General features: G+C 37.2%; 2 protein-coding genes across 2 annotated transcripts; both read left to right on the top strand.

The window, feature by feature from the left end:
- The first annotated feature begins 266 nt into the window (after nt 1-266).
- LOC145952393 (uncharacterized) lies at nt 267-2,120 on the top strand. Its single transcript, XM_083064751.1, has 4 exons — nt 267-730; nt 814-1,072; nt 1,380-1,577; nt 1,635-2,120. Exons 1-4 carry the CDS (start codon nt 267-269, stop codon nt 2,118-2,120), a joined length of 1,407 nt encoding a protein of 468 aa, XP_082920877.1.
- Nucleotides 2,121-14,175: 12,055 nt separating this feature from the next.
- LOC109806633 (aspartic proteinase CDR1) lies at nt 14,176-17,071 on the top strand. The gene is made up of 2 exons (XM_020369097.3): nt 14,176-14,878; nt 16,021-17,071. Exons 1-2 carry the CDS (start codon nt 14,272-14,274, stop codon nt 16,749-16,751), a joined length of 1,338 nt encoding a protein of 445 aa, XP_020224686.2. The 5' UTR covers nt 14,176-14,271; the 3' UTR covers nt 16,752-17,071.
- Nucleotides 17,072-22,299: the final 5,228 nt, after the last annotated feature.

Genomic DNA, 22,299 nt, shown 5'->3' on the forward strand with positions numbered 1-22,299 from the left:
TCGAAATCTCCAAGAACGCCAACCTCTTTGCATGGTCAAGCGCCGATATGCCAGGTATAGAAGCTAACTTCATCTGTCACAGGTTGGCAATCCACAAGGAGGCAAAACAATTGGCCCAGAGGAAACGGAAGGTCGGCGGTGAGAGACGAGAAGCCATCATCACCGAGACATAAAAGCTACTGAGCGCAGGCTTCATTCGTGAGGTCAGATACACCACGTGGCTGGCAAACGTGGTACTGGTGAAGAAAAACTCGGGGAAGTGGCGTATGTGCATCGACTACACCGACCTGAACAAAGCATGCCCCAAGGACTCGTACCCCTTACCGAGCATCGATAAGCTGGTCGATGGGGCATCCGGGCACACCCTCCTCAACTTTCTAGATGCTTACTCCGGGTACAACCAGATCATGATGTACCCACCAGACGAAGTACACACGTCATTCATCACTGACCACGCCAATTTTTGCTACAAAATGATGGATAAGGTTTTCCACAAACAGATTGGGCGGAATATGGAGGTCTACGTTGACGACATGGTGGTCAAAACCACTTCCGCCGAAGGTCATGCTGCCGACCTAGCCGAGGTGTTCAGTCAGATCAGAAAACACAACATGCGCCTCAACCCAGAGAAGTGTGTCTTCGGTGTCCAGGGAGGTAAATTCCTTGGCTTCATGATCACCAGCAGGGGCATTGAGGCCAACCCAGAGAAATGCAAAGCCATCATCCAGATGTAGAGCCCCCAGACTGTGAAAGACGTCCAACGCCTATCAGGAAGGTTGGTTTCTCTTTCACTTTTTATCCCCAGGTTGGCAGAGAAGGCAGGGCCCATCTTCACCCTGCTGCGAAATTCGAAGAACTTCGAGTGGACGGACCAGTGCGAAGAGGCTTTCAAGAACTTCAAAGTCTTCCTCACGACTCTGCCAGTCCTCTAGAGGCCGGATCACCACGCCGACCTCCTCCTCTAACTGGTCGTGGCAGAAGGCGCAATCAGCGCAGTCATAGTACAAGAGCACCAGAAAGTGCAGACGCCGATCTACTTCATCAGCCGAGTTCTCTAAGACACGAAAAAATGGTATCAGATGATTGAGAAGCTCGCACTAGCCCTCGTCACCGTAGCTCGGCACCTCCGACCTTATTTTCAAAGCCACCAGGTGGTCGTCAAAACTGACTACCCAATCAAGCAAATCCTGAGAAAGCTAGAGCTCTCCGGACAGATGATAGCATCATCGGTAGAACTGTCCGAGTTGGACATCAAATATGAAAGTTGCGGCCCCCTGAAAGCTCAGTGCCTAGCAGACTTCGTGGTTGAACTGACGCCAACCTCGGCCGACGAACAACAGGTATGGACTTTACATGTTGATGGGTCCTCCAACTTTAAGGGTGGTGGTGCAGGCATTATCTTGGAAGGGCCGAATAAGGTCACCTTAGAGCAGTCTCTGAAGTTTGGCTTCAAAGTGACCAACAACCAAGCAGAGTATGAGGCGCTTCTAGCAGGGCTAAGGTTGGCTCACGACCTTGGAGCACGGAGAGTGAGTTGCAACAACGACTCAAAGCTCATGGTGGAGCAGCTCAACGAGGTATATCAGACCAAGGACACCTTATTGTAGAGGTATTTCCATGTAGCCTCCCAACAGATCTCCTCCTTCGAAGAGTTCACAATCCACCATGTACCCCGCGAGCAAAACGCAAGAGCCGACCTCCTGTCCAAACTCGCCAGCATGAAGTGCCCCTGGCAACATCAGACTATCATACAAGAAACACTAAACTCGCCTAGTCTGGATGACAAGGTCATCAACACTAGTGACAGCGCAGAACGAGGATGGATGATAGATATTTGGAACTACCTGAAGCAGGGAATTCTACTCGAAGATAAAGGTGAAGCTCGGATGATCAGGGTAAGGTCAGCCAAGTTCGTCATTGTCGGAGAAGAACTATTCAAACGCGGCATCTCTACCCCGTTGCTCAAATGCTTAACAGAGCCTCAAGCTACTTATGTCATCGAGGAGATCCATCGAGGGATATGTGGTATGCACTCCAGAGCACGCTCGATGGCGACCAGGGTACTCCGAGCTGGGTATTACTGGCCCACACTGAAGTCGGACTGCCAAGCCTACGTATAAAGATGCACGAAATTCCAACAGTTTGGTAATTCACATCGGCAACCGCCCGAAGCCCTCCACTAGATGATGTCATCATGCCCTTTCGCCCAGTGGGGAATGGACATCCTCGGACCATTTCCCCCGCGAAGGGTCAGCTCAAATTCCTCATAGTGACAATCGACTACTTTACCAACTGGATCGAGGCATGCCCACTCGCCAAGATCACCACCGAGAACGTACGGAAGTTCACCTAGAAGAGCATCGTATGCAGGTTTGGAATCCCACATTCCCTTGTTACCGATAATGGCCGACAGTTCATCGCGCAGAGTTTCGAGGACTTCCTCCGTCAACTCGGAATCAAGCACCTCCCGACCTCGGTGAAACATCCACAGACCAATGGCCAAGCCGAAGCTGCAAACAAGGTGATACTCTGAGAGCTCAAGAAGTGGCTAGGAAGTGCCAAAGGACAATGGGCCGACGAGCTTCCCAGCATCCTCTAGGCGTACCATTGTACCCCCCAATCGACAACGCAGGAAACACCATACAGGCTAACCTATGGAGCCGATGCCATGATCCCGGTGCAGGTTGGCGAGACGTCTCATCGACTTCATATCTTTGACAGCGAGCACAATGCCTAGGAGACAACGGTCAACCTCGACCTTATTGACGAACTTAGGGAAGAAGCCCGGATTCGTGAAGAGGCCTGCAAGCTTCAAGCCTCCAGAAGATACAACACGCGAGTTTGACCTCGATCTTTCTGGGTCAGAGACTTGGTGTGGCGACTACTAGGCGAAGCACGAAGAGACCCATCAGAGGGGAAACTTGCACCTAACTGGGATGGCCCGTTTCGAGTTATAGAAGACTTAGAAAATGGGGCATACCGGCTAGAAGAACTCAGTGGCAAAGCCATCCCGCGAACTTGGAATGCCACGCATCTCAAGTTCTATTTTAGTTAAATTTGTATGAATGAGTTGTGCACTCTTTTCTCGACTCAGTCTTTTGTCCCAAAAATCAGAAAAATGGGTTTTGGCTGAGAGGGTTTTTAACGAGGCACATGCACGACATTAATAAAATGACTCATTCTGTTCATAGCTTCTTAATTTTACATTGTTTTGTCAGAAAATGTTTTACGATAAACCGAGGTCGAGTTCGAACCTCGTACGATTTATTTTTACTTTAGGCCGAGGACGAGTTCGAACCTCGGTACAGATTATTTTATCTGACGCTGAGGTCGAGTTCGAACCTTAGCACAAATCATAAGCCAAGGTCGAGTCCGAACCACGATATCAAATCATACACTAGGGTCGAGTTTGAACCTTAATCCAAAATTATCTCGTCACACGAGGTTGAGTTCGAACCTTAGTACACATTATCCTATCTTAAACCGAGGTCGAGTTCGAACCTCGTACGATTTATTTTTACCTCAGGCCGAGGACGAGTTTGAACCTCGACGCGAATTCTTTTATCTGACGTTGAGGACGAGTTCGAACCTTAGCACAAATCATAAGCCAAGGTCGCGTCCAAACCTTTATACGAAATCTCAACCCGAGGTCGAATTCGAACCTTATTACGAATCATTTTACTTCACACTAAGGGCGAATTCGAACCTTAAGAACAAAAACTTAACTGGAGGTCGAGTTCGAACCTCGGTACATATTATTTTATTTTACTCTGAGGTCGAGTTCGAACCTTAGTACAAATTGTTCTATCTTACCCGAGGTCGAGTTCGAACCTTATTATGAATTGTTTCATCTTACGCCGAGGTCAAGTTCAAACCTTAGTGCAAATTATCCTATCCTATACTGAGGTTGAATTCGAATCCTGGTATAAATCACTTTAAACTAAGCCAAAGTTTAAACGTGTTTTCAAACCACAAAAAGCGGGCAAAAGCTAAGCCTAAAACACGAGCGTAAAACAAAAGATCACAATAACACCATTGAAAGCGCAAAATGAAAACTGCAAATGAACAAAGCAAATTATATACACAAGTTTGGAAAATACAAAATGTTAAAAAAAATGAGCAAAATAAGCTAAGTTATTACAAAATCAGCCTAGCTGGAGGCATTGTCGCTCAAGCTGTCCTGGATGTCGTCTTCCTTCACCAGCCGATCGGAAGCGCACCTCCTTCTCCACATGCATAGTCGAGATGTCGACTCTGGGTGCAAGCAACCTCGCCTGACGCGCTGCCTTAACGAATCCCTTTTTGTGCTCCAGCAGGACAGCTCGCTCGGTCTCAACAAGCTTCCTCTCCAGCTCTGCCTTGGCATCAACCATCCGATTAAGGTTTGCCTTCAGAGCCGCGACCTCCTCTTCCTTGCTGCTAAGAAGCACCTCGTCACAAAGACGCTTCTCAACAGCCTGCCCCAGCTCGGCCTTCAGCACCGACACCTCGTCTTCAAGGGAACGAGCTCTGCCCCGAGAAAAGGTGGAGAGCTCCTGAAGCTCGCCAACTTGGGCGGCGTAGACTTCATTAGCCCTCAAGGCGATCTCTAGGGACTTCTGGACCCTTGCAAGATCTCTCCTCGTGGCTTGAAGCTTGGCCTCGTTCTGCCTCTTAGCCTCACCCAGAGCGGCCCCCAACACCCAATTCTCCTCCTCTAGAGGCTGGACTCGGCCCTTCATCTTCTCAAAGTCCCCCTGCTGCTTGGACCACCTGTGCTTCCAGTGGTCCACAATAGCCATCGCCCTCTGCATAAAGACCTCAGCAGAGTCAAGGCCCTCCACTAGCCTGACCTTCTCGATCATAGCCTGATCAGCTGAGCACAGCGAACCCTTGGGGTAGAAGGTCTCAGCGGTCATCCCTGAACTCCACAATGAGTCTGTATCCGCCGATGCGCTCACATGATCCAACCGTATCAAAGGCCGATCCTTGTCAAAGCGTTGAGCAATGTATTTACCCTTAGGGGCCTCCTTCGACGGACGAGACGGCGGTGCCGAGGCTACAGGGGTAGGCATTGGGACCTCGGAGCTCGGCCCTTCTCTACGGACCTTGGTGGGAGTCGGGGCAGAGGCCACCTGTGCAGTAGCAGGGGTGTTCAGCCCTGGCGCCTCCGAGCTCGGCACCACCCAGACCTCGGCAGCATTTGGCTCAGGCCCTACCTACAAAAGACAAAAATTTTCTCCTAAGTCACAAAACAAGAAGACAGGAAGTATAAAAGTAAAATCTAAGGAATGGCACAAACCTCAGCGGCATGAGCAACCTCCTCCGTAGTAGCTCAGGACGATCCCTCTGGATGAGGGCTTCCTGTCAGGTCGACAGGGTCAGCATCGGCGGCCTTGGAGGTCACCTCTTCAGCATCACGAGGGGCGGAGGTCCCCCCGACCTCCTCCTATCCCCTCTTTCTTTTTCGGCGGGTCTCCAGGGGGGCAATCACCTCCTCTTGAGGCTCGGGAACTTCAATCTCGGCCACATTGTACCGAGACTTCAGCTCGCGCCACTTGCTTCTTCCCATTATGCCTGCAAACACAAGAGTCAGATATGTCAAAAAGAGAAAATTTTACAAACCCTGACAGCTAAAACTGACGAGGTAATCACTCTTTAGAGCCCTCTCCTTGTACGCCGAGTTAGTAAGCGACAAGACAAGCTTGCAATCCAGGGGACGAGGAAGCGCTTCTAGGTCTTTAATGGCAGCAGCATCCGAGGTCGTCAATTGAAGGTTGGCCGACCCGTTGAACCTGACCAGATTCTGCTGCCAGTAGAGTGGGAACCTCGATAACCCGTCGAAGTGGAACACCTCATCCTCCAGCGGGTTGACCTCCTTGGGCAGAACCTGAAAGAAATCTTGTTTGAAATTCTTGTAAGACTGGGAGTAAAGAGAAAATAGTCCCCCAGCCTTACTCCCATTCAAAGACAACCAACCATAGGGAGGCACACCCAATTTCAGTTGATAAAAGTGAAGAAAAATAACAAGAGACAACTCTATCCCTAGGGTCGACCACAGGACCTGAAAAGCCCTAAAAAAAACCCAACTATTGGGGTGCAACTGGCAAGGCGCCGAGTTGACGAAATTCAAAAAGTCACATTCAAATTGCGAAAAGGAAAGGCAAACGCCTAAATCCATAAAAAAGCACTGGTACATATAGAAGAAGGGGGGATTAGAAGTACCCCCATATATACGCGCTCGCCGGGCTGACAAGGCTCAAGCTGGATGAGCTTGGAAATAGACGCTTGGCAGATCTTGTGCGATCTCCACATCGCATTGATCTCCATAATCAACTTGAAAACGGTGTGGAACTCTCCGACGTCACCCCTGACCCATTCGTAGCCAGTGATGACGGGGAAAGGCTCCCTAGGGTGATTCCCACCTTTTTTCTTTTCGGCGATGGCCGTCTCGACGGCCACCGCCTTGCCATGCGCCTTGCCTTTACCCTTGGCCGGTGCGGACGGAGCAGCACCACTACCACTAGCCATCGAGAACAGGAAAGATTGGAGAAGAGGAGAAAGACGAAGAAAATTGGTAAGGGGGAAGAGCGGAAAGAGAAGACAGAGAAAACGAAGTACCTGATACTCCTTTGGAACTGACCCTAACCACAATGGAATTTATGGAAACGGCGGCAACAAAGGCAAACAGAGACGAGGAAAGGAGAAGTGCTAAGATCGACGTACGCAAGAAGCCACAAAAGAAAGAGAACAAAAGAGTAAAGTGAAAAGGGGAAGGGGCGTGAGAGAGAGAAAAGGGGTTCCCAAAATTCAAATGGTCGGGACAGGTGTCAGCAAGGAAGCGCAACTGACGACACATTTAATGAGACCCATCATGGCAAAGTGCACCATCATTGCATAACTGTCACCTCCCATTAACACGCCGCCCACACGTTATGGGAACGAGGTGACGGCTATGACACATGGCGTCATGACAGACAGGCGTACGCGAAAAGTCACGACCCCTGGACGAGCTCGACATCAGCTCCTCGACCCTCGGTCTTCGGAGCTCGGGGGGCTAGTATACTATCCGTACCACTAAGCCGAGCTCAAGCTCGGCATCACAGCGCGGATTGACATCAAAGACGTGCCGCGCGACATCGGCCAAAACAAGGCCCACTATCTAAACAGGTTATAACCGATCTCAGGCCCAAGGCCCAGAAAAACCCTAATTCATACTAAGGTACGTGCATTACTTATACGAGACCCATACATCCACAAACACTAACTTTAGCATCGGAGTCTCTTTTGCAGGTACCACCCCCATCTTGGAACAGCAAGCATACCCAGCGAAGGAGGCTCACCAATCTTGCCCAGCAGATCGTCCCTACGATCGATCTCTGGTAAGAAAAATTAATATTATATTAAGAAGATGAAATAATAATTATTTATAGACTTAGCTTTTCTTCCTTACACTACACTTATTATTAAATGAAGAGAGTAATAAATAAATAAAAATGACATATATAAATTCAAAATTTTAATAAAATATTTAATTATATTAATGTATTGTATTAAAAGAAACATAAGTAAACAAGTTTTTTCCTCATTAAATGTTAAGCATTAAATTTATTAAATATAATTAATAGTAATCTTTAATTATTATTATATATTATATTTTTTTTTGTAAAGATAGAAAATATTATAAAGATGGTTGCAATGAGGATTGAACCTAGATCCCCATGCTTCTAATAATAGTTTTTCCCTTATTCATATTGGAAATTGAAATCATATTCCTTTAGTCTTGTAATAAGTGTTGTCTTAAGTTTTTTGTCTTACAAGGAGAATAATAGTTTTGTAAAATTAATTTATTGTCAATCTACTTTCCTAAACAATATTTAATCATGTTATTTATATGAAATATTCATGAACTTTTCTAATGACTAATCTTCATCTAGGCACTTTACCATGGCTGGTCATCATTTAATAGGGTATCTCTTTCTAGCCATATTTGTTTTCCATTCACAAGAATTACTTAAATCAATGATTTGTTGATCTACTTTTCACAAAATGATGCAACACTAATAATTTTCTAAAAAGATATTATTAGGGTTATAAATAAAAAAGTAATTAATATTATATTAAAAAGATGAAATAATAATTATTTATAGACTTAGTTATTCTTCCTTACACTACACTTATTATTAAATGAAGAGAGTAATAAATAAATAAAAATGGCATATATAAATTTAAAATTTTAATAAAATATTTAATTATATTAATGTATTGTATTAAAAGAAACATAAGTAAACAAGTTTTTTCCTCATTAAATGTTAAGCATTAAATTTATTAAATATAATTAATAATAATATTTAATTATTATTAAATATTATATTTTTTTGTAAAAATAGAAAAGATTATAAAGATGGTCGCAACGAGGATTGAACATAAATCCACATACTTCTAACTACTCTAACCCTTCCCTACCTAATCATTAGGCTAACCTTAGTGGTTAAATATTATATTTATTTAATATAGTATATGATCGAAGTCGTATCCGATCAAATAAATACAAGTAAATGTAGTACTAGGAAGTGACTCCTAGGTCGTCTCCCAAGGACCGTCTTTTACTATTAAAGGCTTAAACACACAAAATGGGGGGTTTGGTTCAGAAATTCAGTTTGTAACACAATAAATGCAGATAACACAGTAAGTAAAATGGATTGGCTCCTTGTTCGGATTATAACTCTCTTATCCCTGGTTTCTCAAAAGATTACTCTATTAACCACTTAATCCTTGTTACATCCGAGTTAACCAACTAAGCGAAGATTAACTCAAGATTTCCCTACACGAATTAAGCAAACATATACAACATCAACCTCCTCTTCACAAATTAAGCAACTATGGCATTTATACAGAGGTTGACTGGAGAAGAACAAGCAGAACAGAGATGAACACACATACCCAACCTCAAACAGAGATTACAATCCACAACAAGAAGCCAACCCAGTGGTTTTTAGCCTTCCATTAAATCAAAACGCAGCACAGAAACGAAAATGCAAGGAGAAGAAGGAAAACGAAATTACAAGGCAGAGAAGAGAAACGAAAATGCAATGTATTCTTCAAATGTAAATATTCAAGTTCCACAACTAGAGAAGACAAAAGCAAAACGAAAAATGGCAGCTGAGCAAAACGTAAATTATCAAAGAAGGAAGCCAAAACGTGAAGAAACAACTCCAGAAAAAAAAAACGTAAAACCAAACACAAATGGAGGCTACTGTTCACATAGTCACCTCAGCCCCTTCATTTAATGGCTGTCAAGTCAGCCCTACCCCAGACCTATGACCTAAAAAATGAAATTGGGCCCAAATAAAAATACAAGTCTGACCCAATAAACTACAATAAAATAAAATATAAAATGAAAATAAATGTTGAGGTGGAAAATGGTGCTGAGGTGGAAAATGACGTGGCAGCTCCACTTGAAGTCCTAAATTAATTCCAAGCTCAAATAATTATTAAACTGCCCTGAAAATAAAATTTGGAATAATTATTCAGAAAATTCAAATTAGCTAAAATATGAATTACCGGTCCAATTACAGCCCAAATAGAAAACAATGCAGAATATAAGCAATTAGGCACAAATCAAAGATTAAAATAAGTACATAAAGGTAAGAAAATAGGGGAAAATATTGACTTAAAATATGAAATAATTCTTAAAATATGTTCAGAATAAAATTAAGATAAAACTTGCGACTCAAAATGTGTAATTTCTAAATACGCTATCTTAAAAAAAACAAAAAAAACTTGTATTGAATAATACTAAATTCTAATAATGTACTATTTTAGATTTATATGTAGGTGCATGTATATTTATTTGTTTACTTGTTTTTCGTTATTGTCAATAGCTTAGAATCTTCCATTTTCTTTTAGATCATCACCTACAATTTTGTTGAAACGAATATAATCTTACGGTTGACAAAAACCCCCGTTTTAAAATAAATCAAATTAAATTTTTATATTTCAGTTTTATAAAATAAATTATTAAAAATTAAAATTATTTTTTTTAACACAATATAAATTATTTTTAGTAAATTTAAAATATAATTTATTTATTAAAATATTATTATAAACAACATAAACAACATGAATTAACTTAACCACCTAAAACAACTTTCAACTTAATCAAATCACTTATTGTAAAATGACAATCTTCACTTAAAACAACACATATGAAGTTATATTACTCCTATCAAGCTTATCCTTATCTCATATGAAAGATAAGAATATTTCCTACAACTCTCATGAAGAGATCAAGTCTTAATTCCATCATCTATCTTGTTAAAAATTTTAAATAATCGCAACATTTAGCATAAATCCTGACAGTTTGACCTTTGCTCACTAAAAATGTACGTCATACCTTTCATGAAGACCTTAAGACCAAATTTGGTCATCTACTCTCACCGCAGCAGCGCTCAAATTAGCGCTTTAGTGCTGGATTTCTACCAGCTTCCCCATGGTTGCGGCCATGAACATGCAACCAACAACACTCTCCACATTTAGCAAATCTACTCAAGATTTAAACTATCCAGCTTCCCTTACCTCGAGTGGGATTTGAAAACCCGAGCTTCGACCTTCGAGCCTACGCGGAAGAAGAAGAATAGAAAAGAAGAATTCGTGCGACTCTAGTGCTCTAAGCTTTCAACTTCTCCTATTGCTCAACACCTTGGTGAATCAAAATGAGAGGAATGGGTTCAGCAACAAAGGAAACACCAAGAATGCAATGGTTTTCAGCACAATGAGTGAAGGCAAATGAATGAAGGAAAAGAGTGTGAAGAGAAAGAAAGAGTAGAAGAAATAAGGAGAAAAAAAGATTTCGGGTCTCACATACAATATAAATTAAAATGCGCAAAATTTCGGTATCGGAATTCTCATTCTTTTCTCTCTCAAATAGATATTAATAATTCATATCTTGTATCCTATGCAAGTACATTCCATATTCTACTCTAACAACTAGTCAATTTTTTTCTCAAGCATTTCGAACTACTTTCTTTAAATTTGATCTTATTTTATCTCTTTAAAGTTGATTGCATTTTTTTGTCTCTCTCTAAATTCATTTTTAATATTATTTGAGTAAATATACATATATAATAACTCACACAAGATATTGTTTATTATGTTTAATATTTTTTTTAACGTATCTCTTTATCATTAATAAATATAATAAATAATATAATAAAAAAATATACACACACAGATAAATGATGTCATAAAAATAGTTGTATAACTATCATTTTCTTGTACAACCATCATTTTTCTCAATAAAATCACACATTATCAATTTCATTATTAAAAGAAGGACAAATTGTTAGATAGTCCTAGATCTCATTTTCAAAAGGGGGTGAATTCTATATGACATATAATCAAATGGGTTAACACATTTTTTTTCCTATAGTTTTACTTTATGCTTTAGTCTCTATAATTTAAAATAAATTCTTTTAGTCTCTATACTTATCTTTTTCATTTTTTTTAATCCTTATAATTTAAGATAGATTTTTAAGTTTTTACACTTCTAATTTTTTTAATTATTTTAGTCATTGATGTTAATTTTTTTTTTTGTAACATTGTCTCTTTTGTGTTGATGTGATATGGGAGTATTAATTCAATTTTGTGTGTTTGATGTCAAATTTATTTTGTTGAGATTATTCTAAATTAGATCTCTTGACGTTTCATAATCTTTTGTACTGTCACCTAGCTACGATGTCCATTGTTGAGTTACCATTTTTTTTACTTTCACAAAATTAAAGACCTCTACTGTGACACCCTCTACCCCAACATACATATATAGTAATTGTATAAAATAAATAAAATAAAATACAATTCTTCAACATAAGACGATCAAATCTCCAACAACATAAGGGTAAAGAGTTCACATTTATAAACTTAATCCAAATAACATGTAGAGAAATTACAAGGAAATGAAACTGAGTTTTTTTCATAATGATTTAATAAAAATAACATTCCAATCTAATCCTATTTAAGCCCCGATGTCACATGTCCTATCAGAGCAAATCCCAACATAGAAGCCTAAGCTTCATCACCAACATCCTCAGCCTCATGCTGATAATAACTTGTATGACAGTTAGAGAAAACAACACAAGAGAAAAGGGAGTGAGAAACATCTCACTTTGACTCACAGTGTAGAAATATATGCCAAATAGCCAAACACAAACAAAAACAAGTATAACATAGATAAATTAATAATAACATCACACTCATCCAAGACATAAACCATCACTTTATCATATAACATTAAGAATGCATATGCATGGACACGGACTACATAGTATCATGCATGTGGCGCCAGTAAAACATCACATGGCATATTGCCGCTAGCAATACACGAAGAGTAGTCTAGGAGTACATGCCGGGTCACACCCTCTGCGCACTCTCACTAGAAGGATATACTACCATAGTCTCGTCGGGATAGCTAAGCCGCGCAAGATACATCCCATGCCCACAATGGGCGAGACTGGGACTTCCAAACCGAGCTATCCCCAAGGACTAATCCCCAAAGCTTTTACACTAGGGGGCCTTCTCTGGCGGTGTATTCCATATCGTACCCTTAAAACACTTATGCAAATGATGCATGTCAATCACGACTTTATGCATTCTCATATCACATTATCATTTTCCATGGTCATTTCACATCATCACATTTCGTCATCACATTTCATTATCACATTTCATATTATCTCATCAATTCACAAAGCCTCCACAAAGCACTTTAATTTATATCAAAACTCGTTTATTTATAAAATTAAATACATATTTACATTATACATCACACAAGGAACGTAACAGAACATTCAAAAAGCAAAACAGAAAACATTTATATTTTGCCTGTTTTCTATAGGGTTTCCCGTAGAAACCCACAGAGCACTCTAAATCATATCAAAACATATTTATTCTCAAAATTAATCACATACTTACACATTACATTCAACAAGGAATACAATAGAGCAGTCAGATAGCAAAACAGAAAATATTCATATTTTGCCTGTTTCTCATAGGGTTTCCCATAAGAACCCATAGAGATCTCAAATCATACAATTAATTGCATATAATTAAGAAAAATAATAAGCAAAACAGATACAATTGGGAGAAATCCCTCATATATGAGCATACAAAAATACAACAAACACAGGATTGGGGGTCAATCCCACTACCCAGCATACAATCCCACACCCAGAACGAGGTTTCTCACTCCCCCTTACCTGGATGAGAAGAAGACGGATGGTCTTGGTGTGATCTAAGATCGTTCCTGAGTACTCTTCCTTAGAGCTCTTTGTTTCTCCTCTCTTTTTTTTCCCTAACCCCTCAGAATGCAAATGAGGCAGATAGGGTTAACACTACCTGATTCCTTTCTTAAAATTAATCTATTGGGCTGGGTCAACCCAACCCATTTTCCTTCTCTTCTAACCCACTTCTCTTTCTCCTCAAAATAATTAAATAAAATAAATACATGTATATTATAAAATATTTTTCCTCTATAATAATAATATATTTCTGACCCAAAATATAATAATAAATTTCAATAACAAAATATCATATAAAATCAACCTTCTCTTAAAACATATAAATATTTATTTAAAAATACTAATAAAAATACTTATTTAATACGTACAAAATAATTGTCCAAAATAATAATTATTTAAAACGTACAAAATAATATTTCTATATAATTATTAAAATAATTATGATCAAATACCATATAATAATAATAATAACAATAACCTTTTTGAAAACTGAGATGTTACATCTACTATGTCAACACAAAATAAAAAAAAATATTAAAAAAAATAACGATGTGAACCAAAAAGATTTAAAATAACATAGAAACTAAAAATATTTATCTTAAAATATAGAGACTAAAATAGATTTGAAAAGATAAGTTTACAAAGTAAAAAATTTCATTTTAAACAATACAAACTAAAAGGTAAAATTAGTGAAATTATAGAAATTAAAAAATTATATTAACCAATCAAATATTATAACCTTTTCTCAAAAATTTAAAAAAAAAAAAAAAATATATATATATATATATATATATATATATATATGTCACATTAATTATTGATTAGGATCATACACACTTAATTATATAATATAAAGCAGATTTAACATTGAATGAAAAATAATTAATCACTCTTTAATTTTAATTACCAAAATTAACTCACTAGGTCCATCGCCTCTATATATAGTCCCATATGCACAACCCTCTTTCCATCCAATCCCTTTCATTCAACCCAAAACATGACTACTTATGTTAATGTTATCTTTGTTTTCTTAACACTCACATTATCAATCCTTTGTTTTTGTGGTTTAGTCCTCACAGATGAGGGACTCAAAGGTGGCTTCAGTGTGGAACTCATTCACAGAAACTCTCCACAGTCACCATTCTACGACCCCACCGAAACCCCTTTTCAGCAACTTCACAATGCTTTTCACCGCTCCATTAACCGTGTGAACAATTTCTACCCCAAATCCAAAGCTTCCCAAATGACACCACTGTCTGAGATAATCGCCAACAGTGGTGCTTACCTTATGAGGTACTCGATCGGAACGCCACCGTTTGAAGTGATGGGGTTTGTTGACACGGGTAGTGACCTTGTTTGGTTACAATGCAACCCTTGCAAAGGGTGTTCCAACCAAACCACCCCATTTTTCGACCCTTCCAAATCCTCAACATACAAACCCATCTCTTGCGATTCTAAGGAGTGTAAATCATTGTTAACATTGGAGGAAAACTCGTGCCACTCCAGGAATGATACCAATTGCAGGTACGGTATCTTATACGATGATGGCTCATCTTCAAAAGGAAATCTAGCATTTGAAACACTCACGTTCAGCTCTACTACAGGTTGGGAATCCATTTCATAGAAGATTCATTTTTTTTTTTAATTTCATGTCTTAAACTAATTTGACTCAATTGAAAAGTAGATAAAATTTAATAAAAAAATTGTTTTTATTAAACTATCAAATTTGAACATTAATCAAATAATTCATTCTCAAAATTAATACATTAGTCATTTATGTTTAACTCCTAAATTATGATACATCAATTTACATATATTTTTCAAGTTAACTATTTCTGAATTTAAATTTAAGAGGAAGCAACAAATATTTTAAGGCCTGGTTAAAGAAATATAAGTAGTTATTGTAAGACATATGTAATATATACAAGTATTTATTTCTATTTATTTAATTTATTAACTTTATATAAAAAATAATTATCAATTTATCTTTATTGTTTATTATCATTAAATCATCATGGGATCAAGAAAGATATAACTCTAATTTTATGTATAGTTACCAATAAAATGAAACTTCCTCCAACGCTGAATACAAGTTAAAAAAACACTTCATTTTTTTTTGTCTTAAATATAAACAAATCTCACTCTATTCAATATTGTTATTTCTAAAATATACCTTCATTTAATTAAGGCTGTATTTTCAATATTCCTGATACCAAATTTCAAGAAATGATAGTTTAAGAAACTAAGTTATTTTTTTATGAGAATAACAAAATTAAATAATATAAACAAACTAGTAAGAATTGATTTTTTTCCTTATATGCAAGACCAGAGGGAGTAAGTAAAAATAGGTGTTCAAAAGGTGAGAGATAGAACATTTAATTCTCTTATTATTCAATTACAAGTTCAAATTGTCAAAATCTTTAATACAAAAAAATAAAAATAAAATAAAATTAATATTTTAAAAAAGATTGTAAAATACTTTATAAAAAAGACTATGGTTTTCTTCTAAATTTTATAATAATGACACAAAAGATATATTTATATAATTTTCTACTTTTACTTTGCTAATTAATGTCTTTAAGCGATTAAAAATTTTAATTATTTTTATACGACTTCGTTTATTTAATAATACCTATAAATGTTATTCTTTATTAAGGTCTATGAATTTATTTCTTTTCATTATTTTTCATTCATACCAATTAATGTATTGGTTAATAAAAATGATTTATTTTATATTTCTTTTCAGGTTCCTCTGTTGCATTTCCCAAGCTTCCCATTGGTTGTGACCAAGCTCGTAAATTTCACTCTAATATGTTTGGTGTAGTTGGGCTAGGAAAGGGTGGTAATTCCCTTATCACACAAATGGGTCCTTCAATTGATTTCAAATTCTCCTATTGCTTACCATATTTTAAATCAAAAGGCACAAGTAAATTAAATTTTGGAATAAATGCTGTGGTGGCTGGTCCTGGAACAGTTTCTACTCCATTGAAACCAGGTCCATCAGATGTTCTTTATTTCCTTCAATTGGAGGGAATGAGTGTTGGGTCCAAACGAATAGAGTTTGTAGATAATTCAACCTCATATGATGCATACGGTAACACGTTAATCGACTCAGGAACAACATTGACCTTTATGGAAGAAAATTTTTACGCCAAATTGGAGCCAGAAGTGATGGCACAAATCAAACTAGAACGTGTTCAAAGCCCAGAAAAAACTTTCAGCCTTTGTTACAAGTCTCCAACAAATAATGAAACTGGGGTTCCATTTATCACAGTACATTTTGCTGGTGCGGACGTTGTGTTGAATCCTTCTAGCACTTTTATTGAAGCTAAAGATAATGTAATATGCTTTACTATTGTGCCTGTGCCACCACCCGGTAGCATCTTTGGAAACTTAGCGCAGATGAACTATTTGATTGGATATGATTTGGTGAAGAAGACTGTGTCCTTTAAGCCCACTGATTGCACCAAGATGTAATATCGTTATGTATTGCTTGTTTTTGAATTATGAGCTAAATTAACTATATTTATTGTTATGAATTGCATTGAGTGTACTTTTATAATTTTGTGTTATTTGTTATTAAGTGTCACAATTGGGCTCACAACTAGATGATGAAAAATACTAATCTTAAAATAGAGAGTCACCATTATAGTTTATGTTAAAAATAAAAATAGAAAAAGTTAATATATTATTTATCAATACAACAAAATCAACAATAAATTAAAATAAAAAGAATAAATCAAAATAATAAGAAGAATTTAGAAAAGTCTTGAATGAAATACGCATAGCACTAACTTTAAAAACAAATACTCCACTGCATTATTAAACTAACTTGACGTATTTGCCTTTTAAGGACATATCATCTTTAATAAGACTTTAGAACATAATGCATAATAAAAGTGTTTATTTGAGTTCTAATTAGTAATGTGTATTATGGTCTTATACATGTATTTTTCTTCGTTAGTGTTACTTAGAGACTTGTCAATATCTCACACTAACAATCTAATCACTACACCCTAAGTGAGCTTTTCAAAGGGTGGTTTTTGATCATCTATTGGGATAACAATTCAAATTTTCATTTTCAATTTATATATAAAATCAATATTTTATTTATGATATAGTCTAGAACTAAAAGTATTGTACTTATTTTAGGGATTTATTTTCTCTTTTAAAATTGGAATGTCAAGTCAATAGATAGAAATTCTTGAGAAAAGAATAACTATCCAACTTATAAAGGGGTTACCATCTTGATTGAGAGATGGGTTCATATGAAGAGAAGGTTTTACCAAGTTTCAATCCATAAAACATATAAGAAGGGTTTTTCCAAGTTTTGCACAAAACATGTAACAAGGTTTCTCAAGTTCCTCTAACAACTTGAAGGGAAGATTTCTCAGAAAACTTGAAGTATATTTTTTAGATAATGAACATGTTTTGGAAATAGGCATGAGGAACTGAACCATGTTAAATAAATTTTATGCGATCTTTCTTTGTTCGTTTATAATGTTTTTATTTGTTTGTTCTATCATTGTTGCATATAAAAGAGAGGGACTTTTTTGTCCTAACAGTAGTATTAGAGCTCTTTTATAGTATTGAAGTTTGATATACAATGGTTCAAAATACTAGTGGAGTGGAGGAAAAAAACACCCAAAACTTCGCAAAGAATGAGCATGATTGAAGAAGATTTTGATGAGAATTCATGAAAACAAAAGTTGAAGACAAAGTCTCGAACTTTTAATTAAGAGAGGAAATGTTAGAATAACAATACATATTTTTAAATTTCAAATATAAGATATTGTTTATATATAGAATGATATTATTTGTTATGGATGTTTTTTAGTCCATTAGTGGCTTAGTTTTTCAGATTGGATGTTGTTTTCTAAGTTGTGAAGTTGGAGTTTTCAAGTGCAAGCAAACTCATGACCTAAGGAAGTTGTTTTCGTGATGTTTTGATGTTCCATGATGAAATAGATATTGAATTCATGTTATATATGTTGTTTAAACTAGTTTTGATGATTTGCATGTGAAGGATTTAAGATGTGGTGGCTAGATTTGATGAGAAAAGATGAATCTCCATAAAGGAGATTCATTCATAAAGATTCATCTTCTTGCCCAACACAGATGGATGCTCACCTAATGTGCATCAATAACTGATGATCCCCTGCCAAAAATTTCTTTCTCACTCAATGACATGATTGTTGCATAGAAAGAAGGTGGCTTCAAGGTAGCTCTTATGAAAGCTTGCCCGACGACCATGGTATGCCCAATGAGAGAACCCACAAAAAGGGTTATACTCCCTTAGCGAGTTATAGTCACCCTGAGAGACAACCCACAAAATGTATTTTTTGCTTAGGAAGCTTTTGGCCTATAGGCAACTCATTCTACATGAGTTTGGTCATCTGATGAGCTAGAGCCCAGTCAGTGAGGAAAGCTAAAGAAGATTTTTCTTCTTGAACGAAAGTAGCTTTCTCAACAATGAACTCTAGATAGTTTTGGTCTTGCTTAGCAAGAATCCTATTTTCGTAAAACTTTTGTATTGTGCTTCTTTACATCTTTTTTGATATAGAATGTTGATGATTAAATCTTAATCTTGGAATATTGATATATGAAAATGATTTATGATAAGATTTCATAAGTTGAATATTATGTTGTTTAAGTTTAAAGTGGTTTGTTTTATGAATTTGAAGATGTAAGATGTATGATGTATGTTGTTAAGATGTGATAAAGCATGTGATGCATGTTTTTAGAGTTAAAAGTTGCATAAAAATTAGAGGAGAGAAAAATTATTTTAGAAATTAAATCCTATTATAAGGATATAAGTTATGGTACTCTAAGAGTCCAAAGTTGAGATGCTTCAGTGAGTGTAGACACCAGTTTCTGTACGGGATGAGAATCTGAAGATAGGAAGATTCTAAAGCGAGAGAAGTGACCCTCAAGGGACCTTGAAGACTTCGAAACACATCGAGATGGAGCAGGAGGCCTCTATAAGACATTCCAAGGGTCAAACAACCAAGAACCAAGCATGGAGGCATGGGAAAGACCATTTTGGTCATGAAAATGGTTGTTCCTATGATTAACCAAAATAGTTGTTCTCATGGTGAGTATGGTCGTTCCAAATTAGATTTTCCCATGTAAAATGAGGTTGAAAATGGCTGTTCCAAAGGGAGAACGGTCATTTTGCACCTTTGGCCTCTATTTAAGCATTTAATCACCCTAATTTAGGAACACACTGGATTCTCTCTTCTCCCTTGATTCTTTTCAGAAGCACTCTAAGTAAATAAACTCATTGAGAGCCTAATTAAGAGATCTCTGATCCCTTTGACAGAGATTTCAGAGTTTCTATAATGTCAGAACTCAAAAAATTCCAATCTTGCCCATAAATGGTTTTGACTTCCATTTTGAAAATCTCATTGGTTAGGGAATGCTCGGAAACTAGACTGATCCCTAATCAATAATTTTAGAAAGAGTTTGAAGAAGTTGCCACCGATGTTTTACTCAAAACATTGAAAAAAGAAAAGATTTTTGAAATTATCAAAATGGCCCCCGAAGCCAAAATTGGGTTTAGGGGTCGATTACGTGTAGGAAAGGTATTAGGCACCCTACAACGCCCTATATTGATATCCTATGATGAAATTAGCGCGATAAAGAGTAAAAGTTCAAATATTTGATCCCTTTTATTAATGGTTATTTAAATGCTTAATCTTAAACTTACACGATTTAACCTAAGATGTCTACATAGTTACTTTTATTTATGGCAATGTTTATGATAAAAAATAGGAGATGATAGAGAAGGAAATTAATGAGAATACCTCCTGAACGAGATTTTATAAAGTATGCTTCCAATATGATTGGTTTGAGGCATTTTTTGGCTGCCTTACACAATATAATTTACCTCACAAATCTCAAGAAATGCAAATGGAGGAGAAATAGAAGAAATTGAGCTATATGGGACTCGAGTAGGCAATTTTTTTCATCTTGAGCACTATACATGAAACTTATATATATAGGCATTAGACTTTACCAAAATGGGGCGTTTCGGACTAGTTTGTTATGAGCAAATTTTGAATTTGCAATGGCCTTTTCTGAAATTGAAGTTAACTCATAACAACTTAGGTCAAAATGGCTCGTTCTAGATTGGGAACGACTTGTTTTGACCCAGGGTTTCTAGGCCATTTTTGAAGTTTGGAACAACCCGTTCCAAATTGGGATTGTCCGTTCTGGGCTCCTAATTCAACCTTTTTGGGCTTTCGGGCGTTTTGATGTCATTCTGGTCCATTATGATGTCAATGGGCCCTTCTAAGGTTACGTTGGTCCGTTTGACATCAAATTTGGGCCTTTGGGAACTCTTTTATCTCTTACTAAAGGCCCATTTCCTTGTTTGCATGTCTCAGATGAAATTAGTGTCTATAGATGCCCCTCTTTACTTGTCCTTTGGATAGTTATGTGTTGCTTTTCCAAAGGTAAGTAAAGACGTAGACATTTTGTCTAGGTCTTCTCTTTTGCTTCACAGTGTAGGTGCTTCCACATTGCTTCCCTCAAATAGATGGGTTTGTTCGTATCCTTGTTCCTTGGAGTAGTTCAGTATTGGGTTGCATTCTCCATTAGAGAATAAGGATGGCAAAATGTACCCTATAAAACTTTGTACTGCTTCTGCTTGCCTTGTGATAGTGAGGTGAAAAACTTATTAGGTTTGCTATAGAGTGAGTATGTTTTGAGCTTAGCCTCTCTAATCTAGACTGATATTTAAGGCTTTAGCCATCCTTTAAGGGTTTATTGATCCAGTCTCTCTAAGTTGGACTGGTATTGAGGCTCTAGTCAACCTATGCTAAGTGTTCCTTGATCCAACCTCTCTAATCTAGACTAGTATTGAGGCTCCAAGTTGGATTGGTATTGAGGTTCCAACCAACCTATGAGTGTTTCTTGATCTAGTCTCTCCAAGCTAAACTGATATTGAGGCTCCAACTAACCTATGGTGAGTGTTCCTTGATTCAACCTCTCCAAGCTTGATTGGTATTGAGGCTCCAACGACCTATGGTGATTGTTCCTTGGTCTAGCCTCTCTAAGCTAGACAAGTATTGAGGCTCCAATCAACCTAAGTCATGATTTGAGTATTATCTCTCCAGACTTTCCCTTGTGACTTTGTCGTGTATTGGTGTTGGAAAGGAGTATTTCTTGATCTAGCCTCTCCAAGTTGGACTAGTATTGAAGCTCTAGCTTACCTTTTCCAAGTCGTGTTTGAGGAACCTGACAGTGTCCTTAACTTGTTGTTTGAAGGATGCCCTTAGGGATGACGGGAAAGAGATGCTTGATGTGCCCCTGGTTTGGGCTATCTATGCCTTATTGAGTAGTCGTAGATCAGTAAGAACTTTGTGTTGTTTCTATTTTATGAGTTTGTGATGCCTTTTATGCATCTTTACTGGGAATGGATGGCAGGGATTCTGGTATTGTTGCCACCATGTGAGTATTGCGATGCCTCTCCAGGCGTTTGTTGTGGTGTTGAGTATTATAGTGTCGACGTTTCCAAACTGCTTGTTTTGGTGATGGTGAATATTGCTGTGTCAACATCTCTAGACTGCCTTTTGTGAGTATGTAGTTTGATTGCCTCTTCTTATAGGTAGGGATGCTGATAACACTACAAGAAAAATGTAAATTTCCGACGGAAAATTTTTGACAGATATGAATCCGTCAGAAATTTCTGACGGATTTATATTTCCGTCAGAAATTTTCAACAGAAATATAAATCTGTCAAAAATTTCCGACAGAAACTTTTCGACGGAAAATTCTGTCAGAAATTTCTGATGGAAAAATAAATCCGTCGAAAATTTCTGCCGGAAAATTTCTGACAGAATTTTCCGTCGGAAATCTTATTTTTAATTTTTATTTTTAATTTCTTTTTTTAATTTCTTATTTTTAATTTATTATTTTTAATTTCTTATATATATTTTAGTATTAAAAATTTTATATATCTTTTAAAGGTATAAATATATATTATAATTATTTATTACAAGTTTTTTATATCTACGATTAG

This window comes from Cajanus cajan, chromosome 10 (genome assembly GCF_000230855.2).
Source record: "Cajanus cajan strain Asha chromosome 10, NIPB_CcT2T_4, whole genome shotgun sequence".
In the NCBI taxonomy this organism is placed as follows: domain Eukaryota; kingdom Viridiplantae; phylum Streptophyta; class Magnoliopsida; order Fabales; family Fabaceae; genus Cajanus; species Cajanus cajan.